We start from the raw sequence: 19,888 nt of genomic DNA, 5'->3' as shown, positions 1-19,888 counted from the left end.
TAGTGTCAAACTCCTATGCTCAAGTGATCCTCTACCTCAGCTTCCTAAGGTACTGGGCCTTAGGCGCGCTTCACCATGCCTGCCCTTCACGCCCTGTTTTAAAAAGTGGACATCTCCTTTTCTCCCTTCTAGTCCTGTCTTCTAGTCCTTCTCCCATGGTATCCTATTGTGGACTGGCTCTGAGGCAGATAGTTATCAAGGAAAGCAAAGGGAAAAAAGGAGTTTTTGTAGTATTGGTGGGCTTTTGTGTCTAAGGACCTTATATCTGAAAGTTAAAAAAGTTAGGGTCTGCCATATATATGTGTTCAGTTTTTAAAATTTTAGTTAATTTTTTTAAAAATTTAGGTTTATGTCTGGGAAAGAAATAAAGAAGAAGAAGCATTTGTTTGGGTTGCGAATTCGTGTTCCTCCTGTGCCACCAAATGTGGCTTTCAAAGCAGAGAAAGAACCTGAAGGAACATCCCATGAATTTAAAATTAAAGGCAGAAAGGCATCCAAACCTATATCTGATTCAAGGTAAAAGTTGATCTGTGGCTTAGTTTTTCTCTTTAGCTTATGTGTAACTAAAAATGTATGTTATTCAGTTTCATTAGTATATTTGAAAGTACAAGTGGCAGTTACTTTGATTTATTATTTTTTCCCCCTGTCCATAATTTCTTTCTTAGACAAGGTATGAAGAGTTGATACTAGATGTATGTATGTTTGTTTATTTTAGACCTTTGGCCTCAAGGAACAGACCCTGTTGATTTTGCTAGCAAACAGCTTAAATTACTGGCCTGTTCATTTGTTTGTTCATTTATTTATTATTCACTCATTCATTCATTCATTCATTCATTCAGCACATTTACCAAATGCCTGATTATATAAGCGCTGGGAAAACACAACAAGACAGATTTTCCTTCTGCCCTGGTGGGCTTTATATTATATGGGGAAAAAAAGGTAATAACAGTAAAATATTTACTGATCATGCTAGTGCTATTTAAAGAAATTGCACACTATTTTAGACTTTAGTAGGATCAGTAGAAATGGGGTCTTTGTACTTTAAAAGGGAAACTTAAGGAAGGACTATTTAAGACAGTATTAAGGTTTAGACTTAGTAAGAATGGGGAAGAATAAGAATGATCTAAAAATATGAAGAACAAAGGGAAAATCTCTCTATAACAAGCATAAAGGCCCTGAGACATTCTAAGAACTCACAGAAGTCTAGTATGGCACTATCAGGGAGTTGTATTAGATTTTGGGAAGATTGGGTGGGGCTTCATCTTGTAGAGTCTTGTAAGTCTCAAGAAGACTTTGGGTTATTTTCTAAGAACATTGAGGATCCATTTAAGGGATATAAGCAGATTTAATTATCAAAATTTCTTTGGATATGCTTTTGAGAATGCGTTATATAGAGATAAAAACATGGAAGAGAAAATTCTTTTGGAGTTGTTTGGGTGAGAAGTAGAATAGGTGGTAACAATCAAATGGAGAGAAAAGATTTGAGATCTCTTTTCAAGGCAGAATTGATTGAACTTGCTGTTAATTAAATTCATGAGAGAAAGGGAGGAATCAAGTTAAATGATTTCTGAATCAAGCTACTGATGGGTGGTGGTGTGTATTAACAGGATATGGAAAAACATTATTTTGGCAAAGTGAATGAAGCACTTTTCTGTTTTATACTCATTGAGTGAAATTCTTATGAAGGATATTTAAATGGTGGTGTGACATTTAGGCAATTAGATATGTGAGTCAAGAGCTTATAGGAGAGCTCAGGGCAGGTTGTATAAATTTGGAATGTGATTTATAAAGCCATGAGAATGCATAAAATTATCTAGGAAACAAGTGGAGCAGAGAATGTGACTCAGAATAGTGGCATCATTTATAAATTTGGAGAGGTAAAATAAACAAAAAAGAATGATCAGTGAGTTTGGAGAAAACCAGAAAAGTTCAGTGTTATAAAAACTAAAAGAAATAGAGTGTTTCAAGAAAAATTAATATATTAAGCTGTATTGGATGATGGTGAGAGGTGGATTAAGATGAGAGAAAAATGCTTATTGAATAACATTTTGTATCAGAAACAATTTATTTGGAGTAGTAAAGATACAAGCCAGAAATGTTACTGATTCTAGCAGTTCCAAATTTACATGTCAGAAATGGGCTTCTACACATGAGGAACATAGGAAGGTTCAGAATAATGATAATAAAGGAAGTGGGGGAAGGAAACTACCTTTAAGAATTCTGAATGACAGTGGAGAAAGTGGAAGGGGTAAACGTCATCAAGGCTCAGACAGTTTTTACTGTGAACTGAAGTAGACAAATGGAATAGCAGCCAAAGAGGGGAGGGATGGGAAATGGTATATGATTGTTTTTTAATTTATGGGAGATAATTAGAATCTCTTTCTTTACACTAATAGGAATGATTCAGTGGAAAAAAGGATATTGGTATAGGAGAGAGTGGAACTAATTGAAGATATTGTAGCACCTTTGAGAAAGGGATCTAGAGCATCAATGGGATATGGCTTTGATAGAAGGAGAAACACCTTTCTGTTGAAATGTGGTGAAAAAAGAAGATGAGTATAGATAGATACTGGTTATATTACACATTGGAAAGTTGGAAGATGACTAAAAACAAGTTGGTAGCTTCTATTTTCTTAATGGAATATGAAGTAAAAATTATAGCTCAGAGTTACACAGAGAGAAAAACCTAAAGAGTAAATAAAATAGTCATCTTGGAGAGTAAGAAAATGTAATTACAAAATGTTGGTAATGTATCATAGCAATTTGAAGTTTGTAATAAAGCAGATAAGACTGTAAGGTTTCTTTCAAGAAGGAAAAAAATGCTTACTATTCCTATCACTTTTAAATGCCATCACTTTAATCTTTTTCTAGTAGTTGTCTATATTATGAATTAGGAAAAAAAATCCACAAATTTTCTTTCTCATTGCTGTGATGATTTTGATACGATGTTCCATCAATAACAGCTCACCTATCAGATCATTTGGTGCTACCACATAAGGATTCAACTTTCTTCAAATGTATCCTCAGTTTCTTCTGGACCCTATGTATGGATTGATCCTTTTAGTATGAGAGTATTTTCTTAAGTACAGTGGTCCTTTATAAATGTTATTTTTTTAAAAAAGAATTTCATCCATCTTATCCTTGAAACTTTTGATTATATCTAGTTCTGCTTTGTTCTTCTTTTCCCCCCACTTTTTCCTTCCTCATACTTTCTTTTTATTCCCTGACCTTAGTTTGGCATCTTGTGGGATAGGGTTTTCCTCCCCGACCCTTTTTTTGACTCTTCGTAACTTATTATTATAAAGTATTTTTCATTTCCCCTTTTTCCATAATTGAATTTTCCTGGGTAACTTTCTCACAGTACCCCACTTTATTAGGTTGCTTGTATAAATATTTGTCAACTTCTAATTATTATTATGAACCCCTTTGCACCAGTAACATCTTTGTATTCCTGTCATCTAATATCTTCTTTCCATAATAGTTATTTTTTGTTAAGTAAATGAAATACATGTTCTGTATATTGCTATTTGCTTCTTCTTCCCTTTTATTAGATATGTCCTTGGCTACTGTACTTTCCGCTTTATTTTGCTTAATATTTGTCTTTGTCTTTCAATAATGATTTTCCATGTCTTAAGTTTACCCTATGAAATGACTCCCTGCCATTCATTGCCATTCAATGAAGGATTCTTTATTCCTTTGTCCTTTACATTCTGCCAATCTGGGCTTCATCCTCTTTCTGATAGTGTCATTCAAGGGGGAAAGAAAAATCTGTATTGATAGCTACTATAATTTTAACATAGTTACTAAGGTTAACTACCAATTTCAGTAATTTTTAGAAGTAATTTCTCAAAAAATGCCTCAAGTAGGAACAACCTAAACCAATTAATTAAACTTTTAAAAACATTTGAAATCTCTCTTATCCAGTATGGTTGTTTGGTTGGTTGTTGTTTTTTAAATCTTTAGGTGGTATGTATATTCCAGAACTAAAGAGAACATTTTTTTTCCTTAAACCTTTCTTACTGTAAACCTTTCATAATCTCAAGTTAAGAAATATTTGTTTAAAATTAGAATGTATTATCTATACCTATAAACTAGTAGATCCAGCTTACATTTAATATAGTTTTTGTTGACATTAATATAAAAGTAAAATCTGTATATATTTAAATACATGTGTAAAACTATTTTCTTTTTGTTTTCTTTATACAGAGATTAAATACATAATGGTTTTCTGTTTCAGAGAAGTAAGCAATGGAATAGAAAAAAAAGGAAAGAAAAAATCTGTAGGTCGTCCTCCTGGCCCATACACAAGAAAAATGATTCAAAAAACTGCTGAGCCACCATTGGTAAGAGTTTATTTTGATATATATTCTCAGAGAGGAAGAATGAATGAAATTACTAAGAAGCTAATGTTTTTACTTACTGTAGACTTATGCTTTAAGTATATATTTTTTTCTTTTCCAGGATAAGGAATCAGTTACAGAGAGTCCTACCTTGGATTTACCTTGTTCTATAGGGTAAATAGAAAGTTATTTTCTTCTTTCTTAGGGAAAAAAAGTTTTGGGGGGTGATTAGTATTTCTATTGTTATGTAATATAGTTGTTATACCATTTAAATTCTTTTGTCTCAGGAGAACTGAGGGTCCTGCACATTCTTCTAATACCTCAGATGTGGATTTCACGGGTGCTTCCAGTGCAAAAGAAACTACCTCGTCTAGCATTTCCAGGCATTATGGGTAGCCATTTTATGTTTTTATTCTGTAACAATTTTCTCTTGGATGTGCGCACCCCACCCCCACCCCTACCCCAGTGGTGATTGAATAGTCTGTCTTTCAGAGGCAGTTGATAGAAGGATTTAGAGACTGTGCCCTTTCTCTTAGGCCTTTTAATGTTGCTGTTAACAAAAGTGTCTTGCTGATTTTTTAAAAAATAATTCGAATTGTGTCTGATTTATCAGATACTGATAAGCCTTGTCAATTAAAGGATTTTAAATTTGGAATTGTGAAAAATATATCAGTCCCCTTTATTAAAATTTTATTTAACCCAACTCTTTAGAAGGACACATTTTTCCAAAACCATCATGTCAATATGAAAAGTTAAAGTCTACTTGAGGTCAGAATTACTTGCTTTCAAGTTTTTCACGTTCTTAAAGTTTTATTCACATTTCAAAAAATGATCTTTTAAATAATGTAACATTCTAAATTCAAGAGTTAAAATGTGATAATGTGAGCTTTGTTTTGGTAAGGGGTAGGGATTCAACTTGGGGGCATTCAACCACTGAGCCACACCCCCATCCATTTTTTGTATTTTATTTAGAGACAGTGTCATTGAGTTGCTTAGCGCTTTGCTAAGTTGCTGAGGCTGACTTTGAACTCAGCATCCTCCTGCCTCAGTGTCCTGTGCCGCTGGGATTACAGGTGTGCGCAACCATACCTAGCATGAGGTATATTTTTTTTGCCCTTTAATTAGGTACTCTGCTAAGCTTTTTATGTACATTTTTAAATTTAATTCTTCAAATAATTTTTTAGTTATAGGTTTTCTATTTTATATTTTAGGAAACAGTTTAGGGTATCAAATGTTAAGGCCACTATCACATGTTTAGCATATACCACAGCTGGATTGTTAGGAAATTATGATTGTGGGGCTGGAATTATAGCTCAGGGGTAGAGCGCTTGCCTTGAACTTGTGAGGTACTGGGTTCGATCCTCAGCATCTCATAATAAATAAATAAATAAAGATATTCTGTATTTTTAAAAAATATATCTTTAATTAAAAAAAAAAATTGTGATTGTAAGCGAGTGCAATGCCACATGCCTGTAATCCCAGCAGCTCGGGAGGCTGAGACAGGAGGATCTCGAGTTTAAAGCCAGTCTCAGCAAAAGTGAGGTGCTAAGCAACTCATTGAGACCCTATCTCTAAATAAAATACAAAATAGGTTTGGGGATGTGGCTCAGTAGCCAACTGCCCCAGAGTTCAATCCATGGTACAAAAATTTAAAAAAAAAAATGTTATTGTAAAGTTTTTGAATTCAGCTGTCATGCTGTATTCTCCTTTTTTGTTATAATAGCATAAAATCAATTGCTTGCATTTGTTTGAAGAAGATCTCAAACATTATATAGTTTAACTCCTTCACTTAATTCATTAAAAACCTTTATTCTAATTTTATTAAGCACATGGAACAGGGTCTTATGTAGTTGATCTTCAATATTTGTTTCAGTGAATGAATAGATGATTTTTAAAAGTTTTTTACTTTATTGTTTTTGCTTTTTTGATCATGAGATTATTAAAAATATATGACTTATAGCCTCTTGATAAGAATTTGCCTCTTGAACTCCTAGCTTAAAACTTACTTTTTTTTTTTAAGCTTAATAGTGTTTAGTTAGGAAGAAACACTATACAAAAGTGATGGACTCTGAAATAAGAAAAGCAAGTGATTGTCATTTATTGCTTTAGTTTGGCTTTTATTTATTGCTTTAGTTTGGCTGATTTTTGTGTAAGCAAGGGTGTGTACTTAAGAGTAGAGTGATCCTAAAAACCAGAGAACATCTGTGGGCAGAGGATGTTTTAAAAACTTAGACAATTTTGGCCTTTTCTGTTACATAGGTTGTCTGACTCCAGAAAAAGAACTCGCACAGGAAGATCTTGGCCTGCTGCAATACCACATTTGCGGAGAAGAAGAGGTCGTCTTCCGAGAAGAGCACTCCAGACTCAGAACTCAGAAATTGTAAAAGATGATGAAGGCAAAGAAGATTATCAATTTGAGGAACTCAACACAGAGATTCTGAATAACTTAGCAGATCAGGAGTTACAACTTAATCATCTGAAAAACTCCATTACTAGTTATTTTGGTGCTGCAGGTAGAATAGCATGTGGCGAAAAATACAGAGTTTTGGCTCGTCGGGTGACACTTGATGGAAAGGTGCAGTATCTTGTGGAATGGGAAGGAGCGACTGCATCCTGACTGTAGGACTGAACATTATGTTCACTGCACTCTCATTTTATGTAGGTACCGTTCAAAGCCCTAAAGAAGTCTGGCTTTTAACTCTTTCTTAAAACAACAAGAACAACAGCAACAAAAATCACAAAAGAAGATGATACTAGCCTTAACATGTACTTGTTGATGTTATGGATATTGTCATAAAAAGATATCTTTTACAAATCAGAACAGAGACTTAATTTTTTAAATCTTAAGATTTGTAGAATGTTTCTAGGATAGGATATTAAAATTGATTCAAACCCATGCATGGTGTTAGATAATTTTTCTAATTATTCCATTGAGTCAGTTTTTGTGATTAGTGGTTATCAGAGCAAACAGATCATGTAGATAGCACAAGTCTTTGGAGAAACATTGTCTGTTTTGTTACCAAAATGTTGGAAGAAATTTATTTCAATACCTTTTAGATTTCATAAAGTGCAGTGTATATAATGCCTACTGAAAGACTGTAAAATATTGAAATTTTCTTTCAAGCAAAGTGTAAAAAAAAATATATTGAGCCTGTAAATTGCTCTGTGACTAGACTTCATTGTCGTCTTAATATATTCTTTGCATGTACATATATATACACATGTGTGTATATATATGTGTGTGAATATGTGACCTATGCAATACAAATTATGGGAATGGGCAGCTTTGGAGTATATATCCCATAATTCTTTATTTCAGGAATAGTTGCAGTATTTACACAGCAGCATTTCTTCTCAGGCTTTTATTGGGTGCTGTTGCTTGCTATGTATGAAGAGAAATGTGTCAGACAAGTTTAGTGTGTACTGAAGAAGGGTGTGAACAACAGTGTTCATGGGCTTTTAGAATGCTTTTCACTTTCAGTCCTTGTAACTCAGCTGTTCGATACCTAAAACAAATTCAAATAATATCAACATCTCCTTTTATAAGTAACGTTTTCAAATTTTCATGGCACATTATGATTGTAAATGTCTCTCAGTTTTAACAGTAAGTCTGTAGGAGTCCCGTGAAGATTCCTGAAATGTCTGTAGTAACTGTTAGTAATGTTTGAATAAGTGTAGTATGAACAAAGTATTTTATTGCACAGGGTTAACAAACAGTATGTTGCCAGCTAAGGCTACTGCTGTTTTTTTTTACAACATTACCTCTTGTTTTTATAAAATGTACCAAGATTTAAATTGATAACTTTATTTTACGTGTAAAAAAAGAAAATAGTTTCTTTTATCACCAGTGTTAGAGTTGTCTTGTTTCTTTTTGTTTTGTTTTGTTTTCTTTCTTAGCCAAAGAGTAAACAGAAGAATATTCTTATTTTGGTGGCTATTCATTTTACTTTTACAAAATGGTTGGTGGATTTTAGACTAATAATTGGGGAATTTGCCACCAAAATGAAATATATATAAAGTGTAGTGATGACAGAGTGGTAAAAATGTGGGTTAGTACTTATTTATTCCATTAATTGATTATTTGACTGTTTGTAAAGAAAGTTGCTTTATTTCTTTAAACATCTTCAAAAGATGACTTTTTCTCGTCACATAGCCAAAAGAAGCAGAGAACTTCGTTGTCCTGCATTTGGTTCCTGGTTGACCAGGTATAAATGAGCTTTACAAAAGTGCAAATTAAAAACTGTCACTTCTGTTTACCTCCACCAAAACTTGATTTCCCCCTAGCTATTAATTTAAAGTTGCCTTTCCTGCAGCTGCAATATTTTGAATAACACACAGAGTTTGTGTTGATTTTTGAATGTTTGTTTATGTCTAGGGGTAATGGAAAATGTAAATCCCGTGTAACCTTATTCACTCCACCTGTATCATATTACTTCATTTTCCCCAAAGTCCTTGAATTCTAACTGAACACCAGCAGTATTTTTAGTAACTCTTTCTTTAACATACTTGGAAGACAATTTATTGAGCTGAACTGTCTTTAGACGTAATTATTGTGAATGTCTGTTTTATTTTATCATGGTGGTTCACATGGCTCTGATGTTCAGTTTGTATTTTTGGAATTGCTTTACTTAGAATTAAAACAGACCAACATTAAATGTGTGTATTTTTTAAAGAGCTAATGAGTTTTGCTTTTGTATTTGCTTGAAAATACACACTAGTGCAAAGTTGACTGCTTTTATTTAGCTAGGGAGGCAAGGATTTTCTTAGTCCACTGCAGATACATTTAGTTGAATTAATCTTTATGAAATTTTGCTTTTGTTTTCTTCTTGTCCCTCACGTGATATTAGTAATTATAGCATGTTCATCTTAAATTTTTTTTTTAAAATAAGATAGTATTTAGCCAGCTTCCATACTTCAAAGAGAATGTCTCTTTCTACCTTGTCCTCAAACTTCAAAAAAAAAAAAAAAATTCAGTCTTCCCAACTATTTATTTTCTTTTTGCTTATATAGAAGATGTCAGGGTTCATATAAAAGAATATCCTATTTTTTTAAAAAAACTTTGCCCTTGGACTACAGAAAGATGTAAAAATAATCCACTGTATTCATTTTAATCCAAAGTAAATAGATTTTAGTAAGTACCGTAGTAGGAAGTGATAAACATGGATTCTTGGACTCTTAGTAATGATAACTCTAGCAATATCTGACTTGATCATAATTTATAGAATAAGAAGTGAGTAGAGAAACTGGATACTAAGTAACACCATATATGTCTAGTATCCTCAAGGAATGAGATGTGTCCTTCAACAGATTTTTCCACTGGATTTAAAGCAAACCAATAAAAGCCTTCACAAATGATATAAAATGTACTTTTTGTTAGAACAAAAAAATACATGTTCGAAATCACTAGTCTACTTTTTGTTTCTTGTATTTACTAGAAGATGTTGAATTGCTTTTTTTTCTCCACCCTATGACATTCCTTCTCAATTGGGGGGGTATGATATATTATCATCAAATGGGCAAAATTAGTTTATGTGGATGGCGCAACAAACCTTAGGTAGTGAATTTAAGCCCTTTGAAGTTAAATCCTACCTGTCAAAAGTATTGTTTCTTATTATTTAATTACTATTTTTATGTTTCCTTAGTTATTACATGAGCAGTTTTAACATTAAGGTACCCTGCACAAGTTATGAAACTATAGCAAACAGTTAAGTTTTGGAGGAGCAATTGTTTGATATTGGAAAACATTTAAGTTTGCAGGTGCCTGATCTTGGCCACTGGTTCCCTTCTGGATGTTGTCAGTTTGATACTCAGCACTTCTCTGTATGACCTGGGCTAGATAATTAAACTAGTTTATATTTTGTTGTTTTATTTTACCAAGGGGATTCAACCATTATGTGCTAAAAAGATAAAATATTGAAAATTTGAATATTTTGAAGCTTGTTAAAAAGTTCAAAAAAAATGGGGAGAGGTTGTGTACTAGGGATTAAACCCAGGGCCTTGCACATATTTAGGGCACTTAAAAAAAAATAGCAAATAGGGGCTGGGGTTGTGGCTCAGTGTTAGAGTGCTTGCCTAGCAATAAATGAATAAAATAAAGGTCCATCAACATCTTTTTTTTTTTTTTTTTTTTTTAAGTAAGCAGAGGTTAAATCTAAGCCCATTGGCCAGGAGTGGTGGCACACACCCTGTAATCCCAGTGGCTTGGGAGTCTGAGGCAGGAGGATCACAAATTCAAGGCCAGTCTCAGCGACTTAGTAAGGCCCTAAGCAACTTAGTGAGAGACTGTCTCAAGAAACAAGAAGGCCTGGGGATGCAGCTCAGTGGTAAAGCACCCCTGGGTTTAATCCTTATTGCTGATAAAAAAGAAAAAAATGCCCACCAAGAGCCCTCCTAACACAAACACACACACAAAACAAAACACCCTTTTTTGAGGGGGTTGTTTTGGTGGTGTAAGGTATTAGACTCAGGACCTCTAGCACTGAGCTATATTTCCTTAGCTGCCTCATACTTTTTTAAAAAAAATTGAAATTGGGGAGGCTCACTAAGTTGTCAAGGCTTGGCCATTAACTGGTAATCCTCCCGCCTTAGTCTCCTGAGGCACAGGAATTACTGGTGTACACACCACACCTGGCTGTAAAAATAAGTTTAATGGGGCACAGTGATGCACACATGCAAACCCAGCCACACAGGAGGCTGTGGGCAGAAGATGGAGAGTTTGAGGACATCCTGGACAACATTTTTCAAAATAGAAAGAGCTGGAGATATACCTCGGTGGTTAAAAAGTGCCCCTGGATTTGATCCCCCGTTTAAAACATTAAAGAATTGTTATGAAAGAAATTAACATTTTCAAAAGTTTTACTTTTCATGTAACATAGCATTTTAGAAAGATTTAAGGGCTGGGGATATAGCTCACTTGGTAGAGAGCTTGTCTCGCATGCACAGGGCCCTGGGTTCAATCCTCAGCACCACTACCACCAAAAAAAAAAAAAAAAAGATTTTAAAAAACAACTCCTGGATATTCTGTATATAAGTCACTGATTTATACAGTTTGATATATCACTTTATAAGTAAATTGATTATTAGATTTACTCAAAATGCAATTTAAATTTAATAACAGCATCTAGAATTGATAGTGGGTTGTAATCAATATTGTTTTAATCACTAATTAACGTATTTGTCTTTGACATTAGTGGATGTAAGGTAATCTTTCCTATACAGAATTTGCGTAAATACCTTATAAATACATCTTTTCTTTGAGGAGACGGAACTTGTGGGAGAATTAGGGGAGGCAAAGCCGGTTGACTCATGTAAGACTTAAAGAGGCTCTGTTTGATTTCTACCAAGTTTTCCAAAATCTAAAAGTATTCTATGACAAGTCCCTTGTGAAATTATACTAATTATAATTTTGTAGAACCTTGATTTTGTTATTTTAATTCCAGATATAAATTTCCTGGTGAAGAATTACATCTTTGGAAACCCATTTTTGATACCTGTTTATAAATCACAGTTTGTTCTTTAAACAACTTTAAGCCAATTTAAGACCAGAACATTAAAATGCCTTCTTATTGAAGGGTTTTCTAGAATATATTAAATATTTCATACTTTTAAAATCATTTTTGGCAGGATAGTCTTTCCTAGTTACTGAGATTATGAACATTGAGTATTGTGTGTTACTGTAATATGGTTGTGTTCACAGGGAGCTGGATGTGGATACAAGAATCATCCTTAGATTGTGATTTTTTTTATATTTGTTTTTTCATATATATTCTGTGGGAGTCTTCATGTTTGTTTATATTCACAGTGTACTTAGTGGTTTTCTTTCCCACCTAGTTTCTAAACATTCATAATCTGCTATAGACTGGAAAGGATTTAAGCAAAGTTTTCTGGACAAAGAGTACTCATGTAAATAAACGTTTAAACCTTAGTTAACCTACAATTATGATTTCTTTAGACTTTGAGAGTTTATTTTATAAAGAAAAAGTACATGGCTTTTTAAAAAAAATTTACTACTCAAAAGGGCTTTTTTTATTTTGTTGCTTCCTACTTTATGAAATAGAAGGAGTTGAGGTTCTAGAAAATTGACAGCTGGATAATTGAGATATGACTATAATGTAGAGTAAGTTGACTATTTTGTAGTTCCCTATAGGACTTCACATTACTTTAAGATAACAAAAATTCCCTGGCAGCTATAGCACCATGGTTTTTATTAACTGGTAGCTATAATAAGACTATAGCTTGAATTATTTCATGTGTTCTGTGTGTGATGAGAAAGAAGAAATAGTGTTTTGCCTAGCATGAACCTAGGTAAAAGTAGTACTGCCAGGTGTGGTGGTGTATTCCTGTAATTCCAGCTACTGGGGGGATTGCAAGTTCAAGGCAAGCAAGATCTTGTCTTAGAGTGTTTTTTTTTTTTTTTTTTTAAAGCTCTGGGGAATATAGCTCATCAGTAGACTGCCTGCTTAGTATGTGCAAGGCCTTCTGTCCAATCCTCACTAACACACACACACACACACACACACACACACACACACAGTATCATTTTAAAGAACAGCAAGTTGACATGACATGGTTTTATTTGCATATTTCATAGTCCTAAGCCCAAAGGAACAGAGAGGAGATACGGTGTTTTAGTAGTAATTCAATATTTACACTACTGTATAGATTACATGAATTGTAATAATATTAGTAATTTGGTTATTTAGTATCTTGCAAAAATTATCTGCAATTAGTTGACCACTTGTCAATGAAGACCATGTCAACTTTCAGAGGATAATTTTTATTATTTTATTTCACTTAGTTGTACATGACAGCAGAATGCATTTCAATTCATCATACACAAATGGAGTGCAACATTTCAATTCTCTGGTTGTACTCACCATTCATGCAACTGTACATGTACCTAGCGTAATGATGTCCATCTCATTCCACTATCTTTCCTACCGGCCATTAACCCCTCTCCACCCTTTCAGTTTTGGAAATGGTTAGATGAAAAATTTTGCACTCTTGTATTATTTAATCAAATTTAGCAGTATTACTTTAAATGCTGGTATTGTTTGGCTCTGGAATGTCCCCTAAAGGCCCATGTGTTAAAAGTGTGGTTTGTAGCCCTTGCTACTATTGGGAGATGGTTGAACCTTTCAGAAGTAGGCCTATTGGGAGGACTTTAGGTCAGAGTTGGGAGTAGCTTTGAAGGAAATAGTGGGACTCCAGCCTCTTTTAACTCTTTCTTACGCTCTTGCTTCCTGACCATGAGGTGATTGGTTTTCCTCTGCTACATGCTTCTGCCTTGGTATGTTGCCTCACACAAAGCAGTGGAACCAAATGATCATGGACTGAAACCTCTGAAACCATGGGCCAAAATAAACTTTTTTTATTCAGTTGATTATGTCAGGTATTTGTTACAGTAAAAGAAGGTTGACTAACAGTTGGTACTGAGAGGTTGGGTCATTACCATGATTAAACCTGATGATGTGGAAAAGCTTTTGGAATTGTTTGGCAGGATGAGTTGGGGAAAGTTGGGAGAAGCAAGCTAGGAAACACCTAGAATGTTGTCATCAGATCTTAAATTCTTTTGGGGGCTTTTTGGGGAAGGTCAGAATGCTGATAAGAATGTGGACAAAATGGGCAATGCTGATAGTTTCAAATGGAAATAATTCTTGGAAATTGGACTAGTGGTTACTTGTTTAAAGCCTACATTTTGTCCATATCCTGAGACTGTGGGAAACATGAGTTTAAAAGTGAAATAATTTATCTGGTGGGAGAAATTTCAAGGTAGCACAGTATTCAGGTAGTGGAATAGGGGGAATGAGGGGAAAGAAAAGGGTGGGGGAAAGGGAACAGGGTCTGAAATGGAGTAAATCAAATTGCATACATGTATGATTTTGCCAAAATGAACCCAACTACTACTTACAATACAATGCTCTTAAAAAAAAAAAAAAAGGAGCAAATAGATAAGGGGAAATTTGTGTTTTGACCAGAAAGGGGCATATCTAAAGGTGAACCCAAGGAGTGAATGACTGCAAGAGAGCCAAATGCTTTAAACTGGGACAATAGAAAGAATGCCTTATGGGCACCTCAGGAAGATTTTCTAGGACACAATCCTTTTGAGAAGAAAACCCTAGAGTATATATCATGTAGGGTAAAAAGTACTCCCTTTCTGCATCTAAACCTGACTGGTAGGAAACAATGCTATTTTGTTTCTAATTTGTTGCTTCTCTGCTTAACCCCAATTTGTTGTGTCTTGGCTGGCAACAAAAGAATTACTGAACTAGTTACAAAGAAATGAAAATGTGTTTTAGAAGAATGGGGCAATGTAAGCAGGGAAAACAAGGGAAGAGATCTTTTATCCTCACTGCACCCCCCCCAAAAAAAAAAGGTTTTACTATTTCCTAAGTATGATATAAAAATAGTGCTCAGGGCTAGGGTTGTGGCTCAGCGGTAAAGCGCTCGCCTAGCACGTGCGAGGCCCTGGGTTCCATCCTCAGCACCACATAAAAATAAGTAAATAAAATAAAGATATTAAAAAATATATATTTTAAAAAATAGTGCTCAGTGAAAAAAGTCAGACAACACAAAACTAAGATTCAAAAAGTTCTCCCAGTTGTACAAATCCAGAGGTGGTGATATGTTTAGCTTTAGCCTCCTAGATTTGTGTTCCTGTTAATTAAAAGGAATATTCATGTTTTGAAACTTTACTTTTCATTTAATAATTCAGTGTGCCTAACCTGTGTATCAAGAAATGCTATGTTCTAGATATTATGTGGTGTAGTACCCTCTGCCTTGGCACACATTATATAAGAATTTTAATAATTCTCAAAATTTTCTTATTCTAAAATATTAAAACTTGCTTTGGGTGTATTGTGATGAATGTAGCATGTATTATATGCTGTAGGGATATAAGAGAATTGTACCCTGATCTTACCTTGGGTGGCTAGGCAGGAAATAATTTCCTTTGATAATACATGCACTGTCTACATAATATTTTCTAGACTTTTCCTGTTCTAGATAAACTGTTGTTATTTATTCTTTGCAGTTTGGCCAAGGATATTTCCCAGCATATTTAAAAAATTTATGTCCCTTTGCAATTTAAGAATTGAGTATTTTATATTACACTTAACAAACTGCTTCTCAACTACATGTGCTATATATGCTTTAATTTTTGAGATCCCTTTCAGAAAAAACTTTATAGATGAAGGAATCAATCATCCTATGTTCAAATTTTTCCTTTAGTGTGTATGCCACAATTGTCCCCTGAAAAGTCAATAACCACTTCTTTAGAGATTCACAAAATGATGACTATAACATTTGATAAACAGGTTTGGTCTTTCCATGGCAATGTTCTAATAACCACTTCTAATGATGACAGTCTTTTAGTAATCATATATTATGATACACTTCATCATAGTATAACTTCTGGGTAGTATTTTAGAATATGGAATTGCTTCAAAAAGGAAAACAGTTGAAACTTTATGTGAAAAATGATCAGGTTCAATTCCCCAAGTTCCCTGAAGAACTTAGTATTCACCTTTCTTCTTACAACAGTAACTAAAATCCAACTGATCTAGCACCTAAAATGACAGTTTTTCAATAGGTTCTTTTTGATTTCATTATAGTCTTTATTCATTCAGAAATATGTATATACCAATACTTTAATGCCTGTTTCAGTTATAAAATACTTCTGCCCCAACATTTTTTCCACAATAATTATAGATTCATGGGAAGTTAATCAGTAAAAAAGAATGTACAGGGAGATTCGGTATTTTTCTTTATACAATTTGTTCTAATGCACTATTATGTAGTATATAGTTTTATGGAATTTTATCTCGTCTGTGTAACCAGTGTCAAGAAATGGAATGTTCTACCACAATCCCCCCCTTATACCATCTAAATAAGCTGACAGAAATCTTTAGGTGTCTCTTTCTGCATTCAGTTTTTTTTTTTTTTCTTCTTTTTGTGGTGCTGGGCATTGAACCCAGGGCCTCCTGCATGTGAGGCAAGCACTCTACCAACTGAGCTACATCCCCAGCCCTCTCCATTCCATTTTATGTTTGGGCTTCTGAAAGTCTTGTCATAAACTGAAGCCATCCCTAATCTGTCTTCCATTCCTAGCACATAGCAACCACTAATCTATTTCACATCTCTAAATAGAAATAATATTGTAATTTTTTTTCTTTTTTTGATGGTGCTAGGGATCGAACCCTGGGCTTTGTGCATTTGAGGCAAACACTCTACCAACTGAACAGTATCCCCAGCCCTGTAAACTTTTTGAGATAGGCTTTTTTTTTAGGAAAAATAATTCCTTTAAGGTCAATCTAAATTGTTGCATGTATTGAGTTTGCTCCCGGAACAATGGCAGCTCAATGTTTGACTCCCAGCAACACATGTGCATGCACACATGTGCATACAGAATTCCTTTGAAATACTGCAGAGTATTACATAGTATGAACATACTAAAATTTAATCATTCACTTATTCAAGAACATATGGGTTGTTTTCAGGTTTTTGCTATTGAAGTCAGGTGGAAGAGATAAGGCTAGACAGATAGGGAAATGGGCCCCTGATTGACTTCCTGAGCAGAAGAGCACAAACAACAACTGTAATTTTTTGCCAAGAAACTTGTAAAAAGGTTGGACCATATAAAATTGGGATGAATGTGACTTGGAGTCACAGCCTCTTCAAAGAAATAAAAATGCCCAATCAATATTTTGATTGGACTAAAAGCTGTATGAGTGCCTTATGGACACTGAGTGCCTTACTCAGGATTGGGCAGGGTGCTGCCTTTCTTAAATCTATAGGGACACAATAGCCATCCACTGTTTTCACCTTCTGCTGTCCATGAATTTTATTATTTAAATTTGTGAGACAAGCCATCTGACAACACACTCTCTATTACACTATTACAAATGAAGCTGCTTTGTGTTCAGGTTTTTATTTGAACAAAATTGTCATTTCTCAGGGATAAGTGTCCAGGAGTACAAAATGCTGGGTTGCATTTTAAGTGCATGTTAAATTTTATAAGAAACCACCAAGAGTATTTTCGAGAGTGGCTCTACTATTTCATACCCAATGTGTGAGTACTTCAATATCTTGCATTCTTTAGCAAAGCAACCCTAAAATGTATCTTCTGAAGTTCTGGTCTCTAGCTTTCTCCTACAATGCCAATACTAATCCTATTAGAATTGAATTCAAGAGTAGAAAGGTTAGGTGTAGTCCAACCTCCCATTTGATACTGTATGTACAAATAATCACTTTTATAACATTTGATGATTATTACTATTAATCTTAAACTTACAGTATTGGGGGCTGGGGATATAGCTCAGTTGGTAGAGTGCTTGCCTTGCATGCACAAGGCCCTGGGTTAGATCCCCAGCACATCAAAAATTTTTCAGGAATTCGAAATATAACGTTAAGTGAGTTTTTTTTTTTTTTATCAGTGTTGGATAATTCTCATTGTTCATTTTACTGCTTCCCCATTTTCTTAGCTTATATAGGAAGAAGACACTAATACACCTAAGACTATTTAAATGGAAAAACTCTAGTAAAAGCAGTGTTTTTGTTTTTTAAGTTCACATTATTAAACTGTTGATTCAGTAAATACCTTACAGGGTTTTTTCCTGCCCTACATCTTCTCGTCTTTTTCTTTATGTAGAGACTTTCTTAATATACTCTCTTGCACATAATATTATTCTAGGCCTGAATTCTTGAATCTGTGCCCTTCTCTGGACATAAATTTTAATAAGTGTATATAGCTCTAGTTTATGATACAAGGCTTTCAGAAGTCCAGGCAAGGTCCAGGCTCATACATGCTATATTTTAACAAGTTTTAAGATAAATTTAAAATATTTCTACAAATGAAGAAATAGGCTAAAAGGAGTTTGATTTCCTAAGATCACCCAGTTAGCAAATGTTCACAGGTAACTTATAGAATTCCATATTGTACTGAATAAAAAGTAAGATTTCTGAGCCCTCTTCCAGACTTTATTAATTCCTGGGACAGAGGAGTGGAACAAATTCCCTGGTGGTACATGTCTGTAATCCCAGTGACTAAGGAGGCTGAGGTCGGAGTATCCCAAGTTCAATGTCAGTCTTAACAAGTCAGTGAGACCCTGTCTCAAAAAAATTAAAAAGGACTGTGGATGTAGCTCAGTGGTAAAGCATTCCTGGGTTCAATCCTTAGCATGAACAAAAATCCCAAGAAAACTGATGATTTTTGCCTCTTTATATTTTGAGGCTCCTTTAGGTACAATGAATGTCTAGGCAACAGATAAAAATGTACACACATAAATAGAACACAAACTTGTATAATATAAAGAGATGCAAGGAACTATGGGTATTTAAAATGGGACTGGAAACCCATTTAACTTAGATCGAGATCATGGAAGGATTTAAGGAGTAGACAGCATTTATAATAATTGGTAGAAAAGATTTTCTTTGAAAATATTTTTATTCAGTTTAAATCCCCGGCAACTCCACCAAAAAAAAAAAAAAAGGTGATTTTTATTATACTTGGTACTCGTAGTCCATTGCTCATTTAAGATGGCTGTTCACAAATATAAAGCAAAACTGTGCATTACACTTCAGATGAAAAAATCATTACATGCTGATTAATTTCTTTAGAAACTTCAGATAAAGATTTTCATTTGAAAAGATATATGATCACATGTACTCAGTTTCAATTTTAAGATATGTTTAAGAAAAATAAATATACTTGACATGAAATTACATTTCAATTTGTAGTTTCTTTCAATGCTACTTTAAAACAGTTATTTACTTTCTGTATGTTGACATTCAAATGAAAAACAGCACTTTAATAATGATCTAAATGCAACTCAGAATGAACTTCAGGCCTTAAATATTATAGTACTTTAAGTTTATATAATTAATAAGCAAAGACAAAATCAGCTCTTAAGTGATAAACATAATGTTAGCATAGTTTTAATTTAGAAAGTGACATTAGAAAATGACATGAAACAGATAAAATGCCTTCTAAAAGATTTTTGTTCTTCATTTATAAATTTTAATTTTTTGAGCCAATATAGGTAACATGCTTGTTAAATATTTCACTCTTCATTTTGTTTTGTGTCTATAAAAATATAATTGTCCTTAATAATCCTAAATTCTTTGTTTTCCAAATAAAGCCACTATTATATGGTGAGTAGTTACTGAATCATAGGTTTAAAATCAGTGGCAAAATCACCTATGTAGAAGGTGATGTAACAACTCAGTTTAGGTAAGAAATTAAGTACGGTATACAGTAATAGCCTTATATAAGAGGTAGAATTTTTTAATCACAGTTTTATAGAAAAGATGCAGTAGTTGTATCTGTACCCTGCTTTGTTATTTATGGTACTATAAGTATGCTTCTCATTATGAATTTGACAGAAAGGAGAAAAAGGAGGACTTTTTATTAAGAATGATCTTATTGGCCTTTGTTCTGCATGGGCTTCTCTTAGAGAACCTGAAATATTTTCTTGGCCAAATAAGGTAATTAATTATATATGGCATTTACCTCATTTTTAAAGAGGGGATGTGGCTCAATGGTAGAGAGC

General features: G+C 33.9%; 1 protein-coding gene across 4 annotated transcripts in view; it reads left to right on the top strand.

Annotated features, from left to right (window-relative positions):
• MTF2 (metal response element binding transcription factor 2) overlaps positions 1–9,511 on the top strand; it is a 59,441-nt gene extending 49,930 nt beyond the window's left edge. For all 4 annotated transcript variants that reach the window (XM_081308342.1, XM_081308343.1, XM_081308344.1 and 1 more), the window contains 5 exons: positions 346–516; positions 4,238–4,343; positions 4,462–4,514; positions 4,628–4,732; positions 6,600–9,511. In XM_081308342.1, the coding sequence (XP_081164468.1) occupies positions 346–516; positions 4,238–4,343; positions 4,462–4,514; positions 4,628–4,732; positions 6,600–6,957 (793 nt within the window). In that variant the 3' untranslated portion in view covers positions 6,958–9,511. The remainder of the gene's footprint in view (positions 1–345; positions 517–4,237; positions 4,344–4,461; positions 4,515–4,627; positions 4,733–6,599) is intronic.
• Positions 9,512–19,888: the final 10,377 nt, after the last annotated feature.

The sequence above is a fragment of the Spermophilus citellus genome (assembly GCF_964194105.1).
Source record: "Spermophilus citellus genome assembly, chromosome: 9".
Classification (NCBI taxonomy): domain Eukaryota; kingdom Metazoa; phylum Chordata; class Mammalia; order Rodentia; family Sciuridae; genus Spermophilus; species Spermophilus citellus.
Note: the sequence above shows the minus strand (reverse complement) of the source record. Positions and strands in the feature narration are given on the sequence as shown.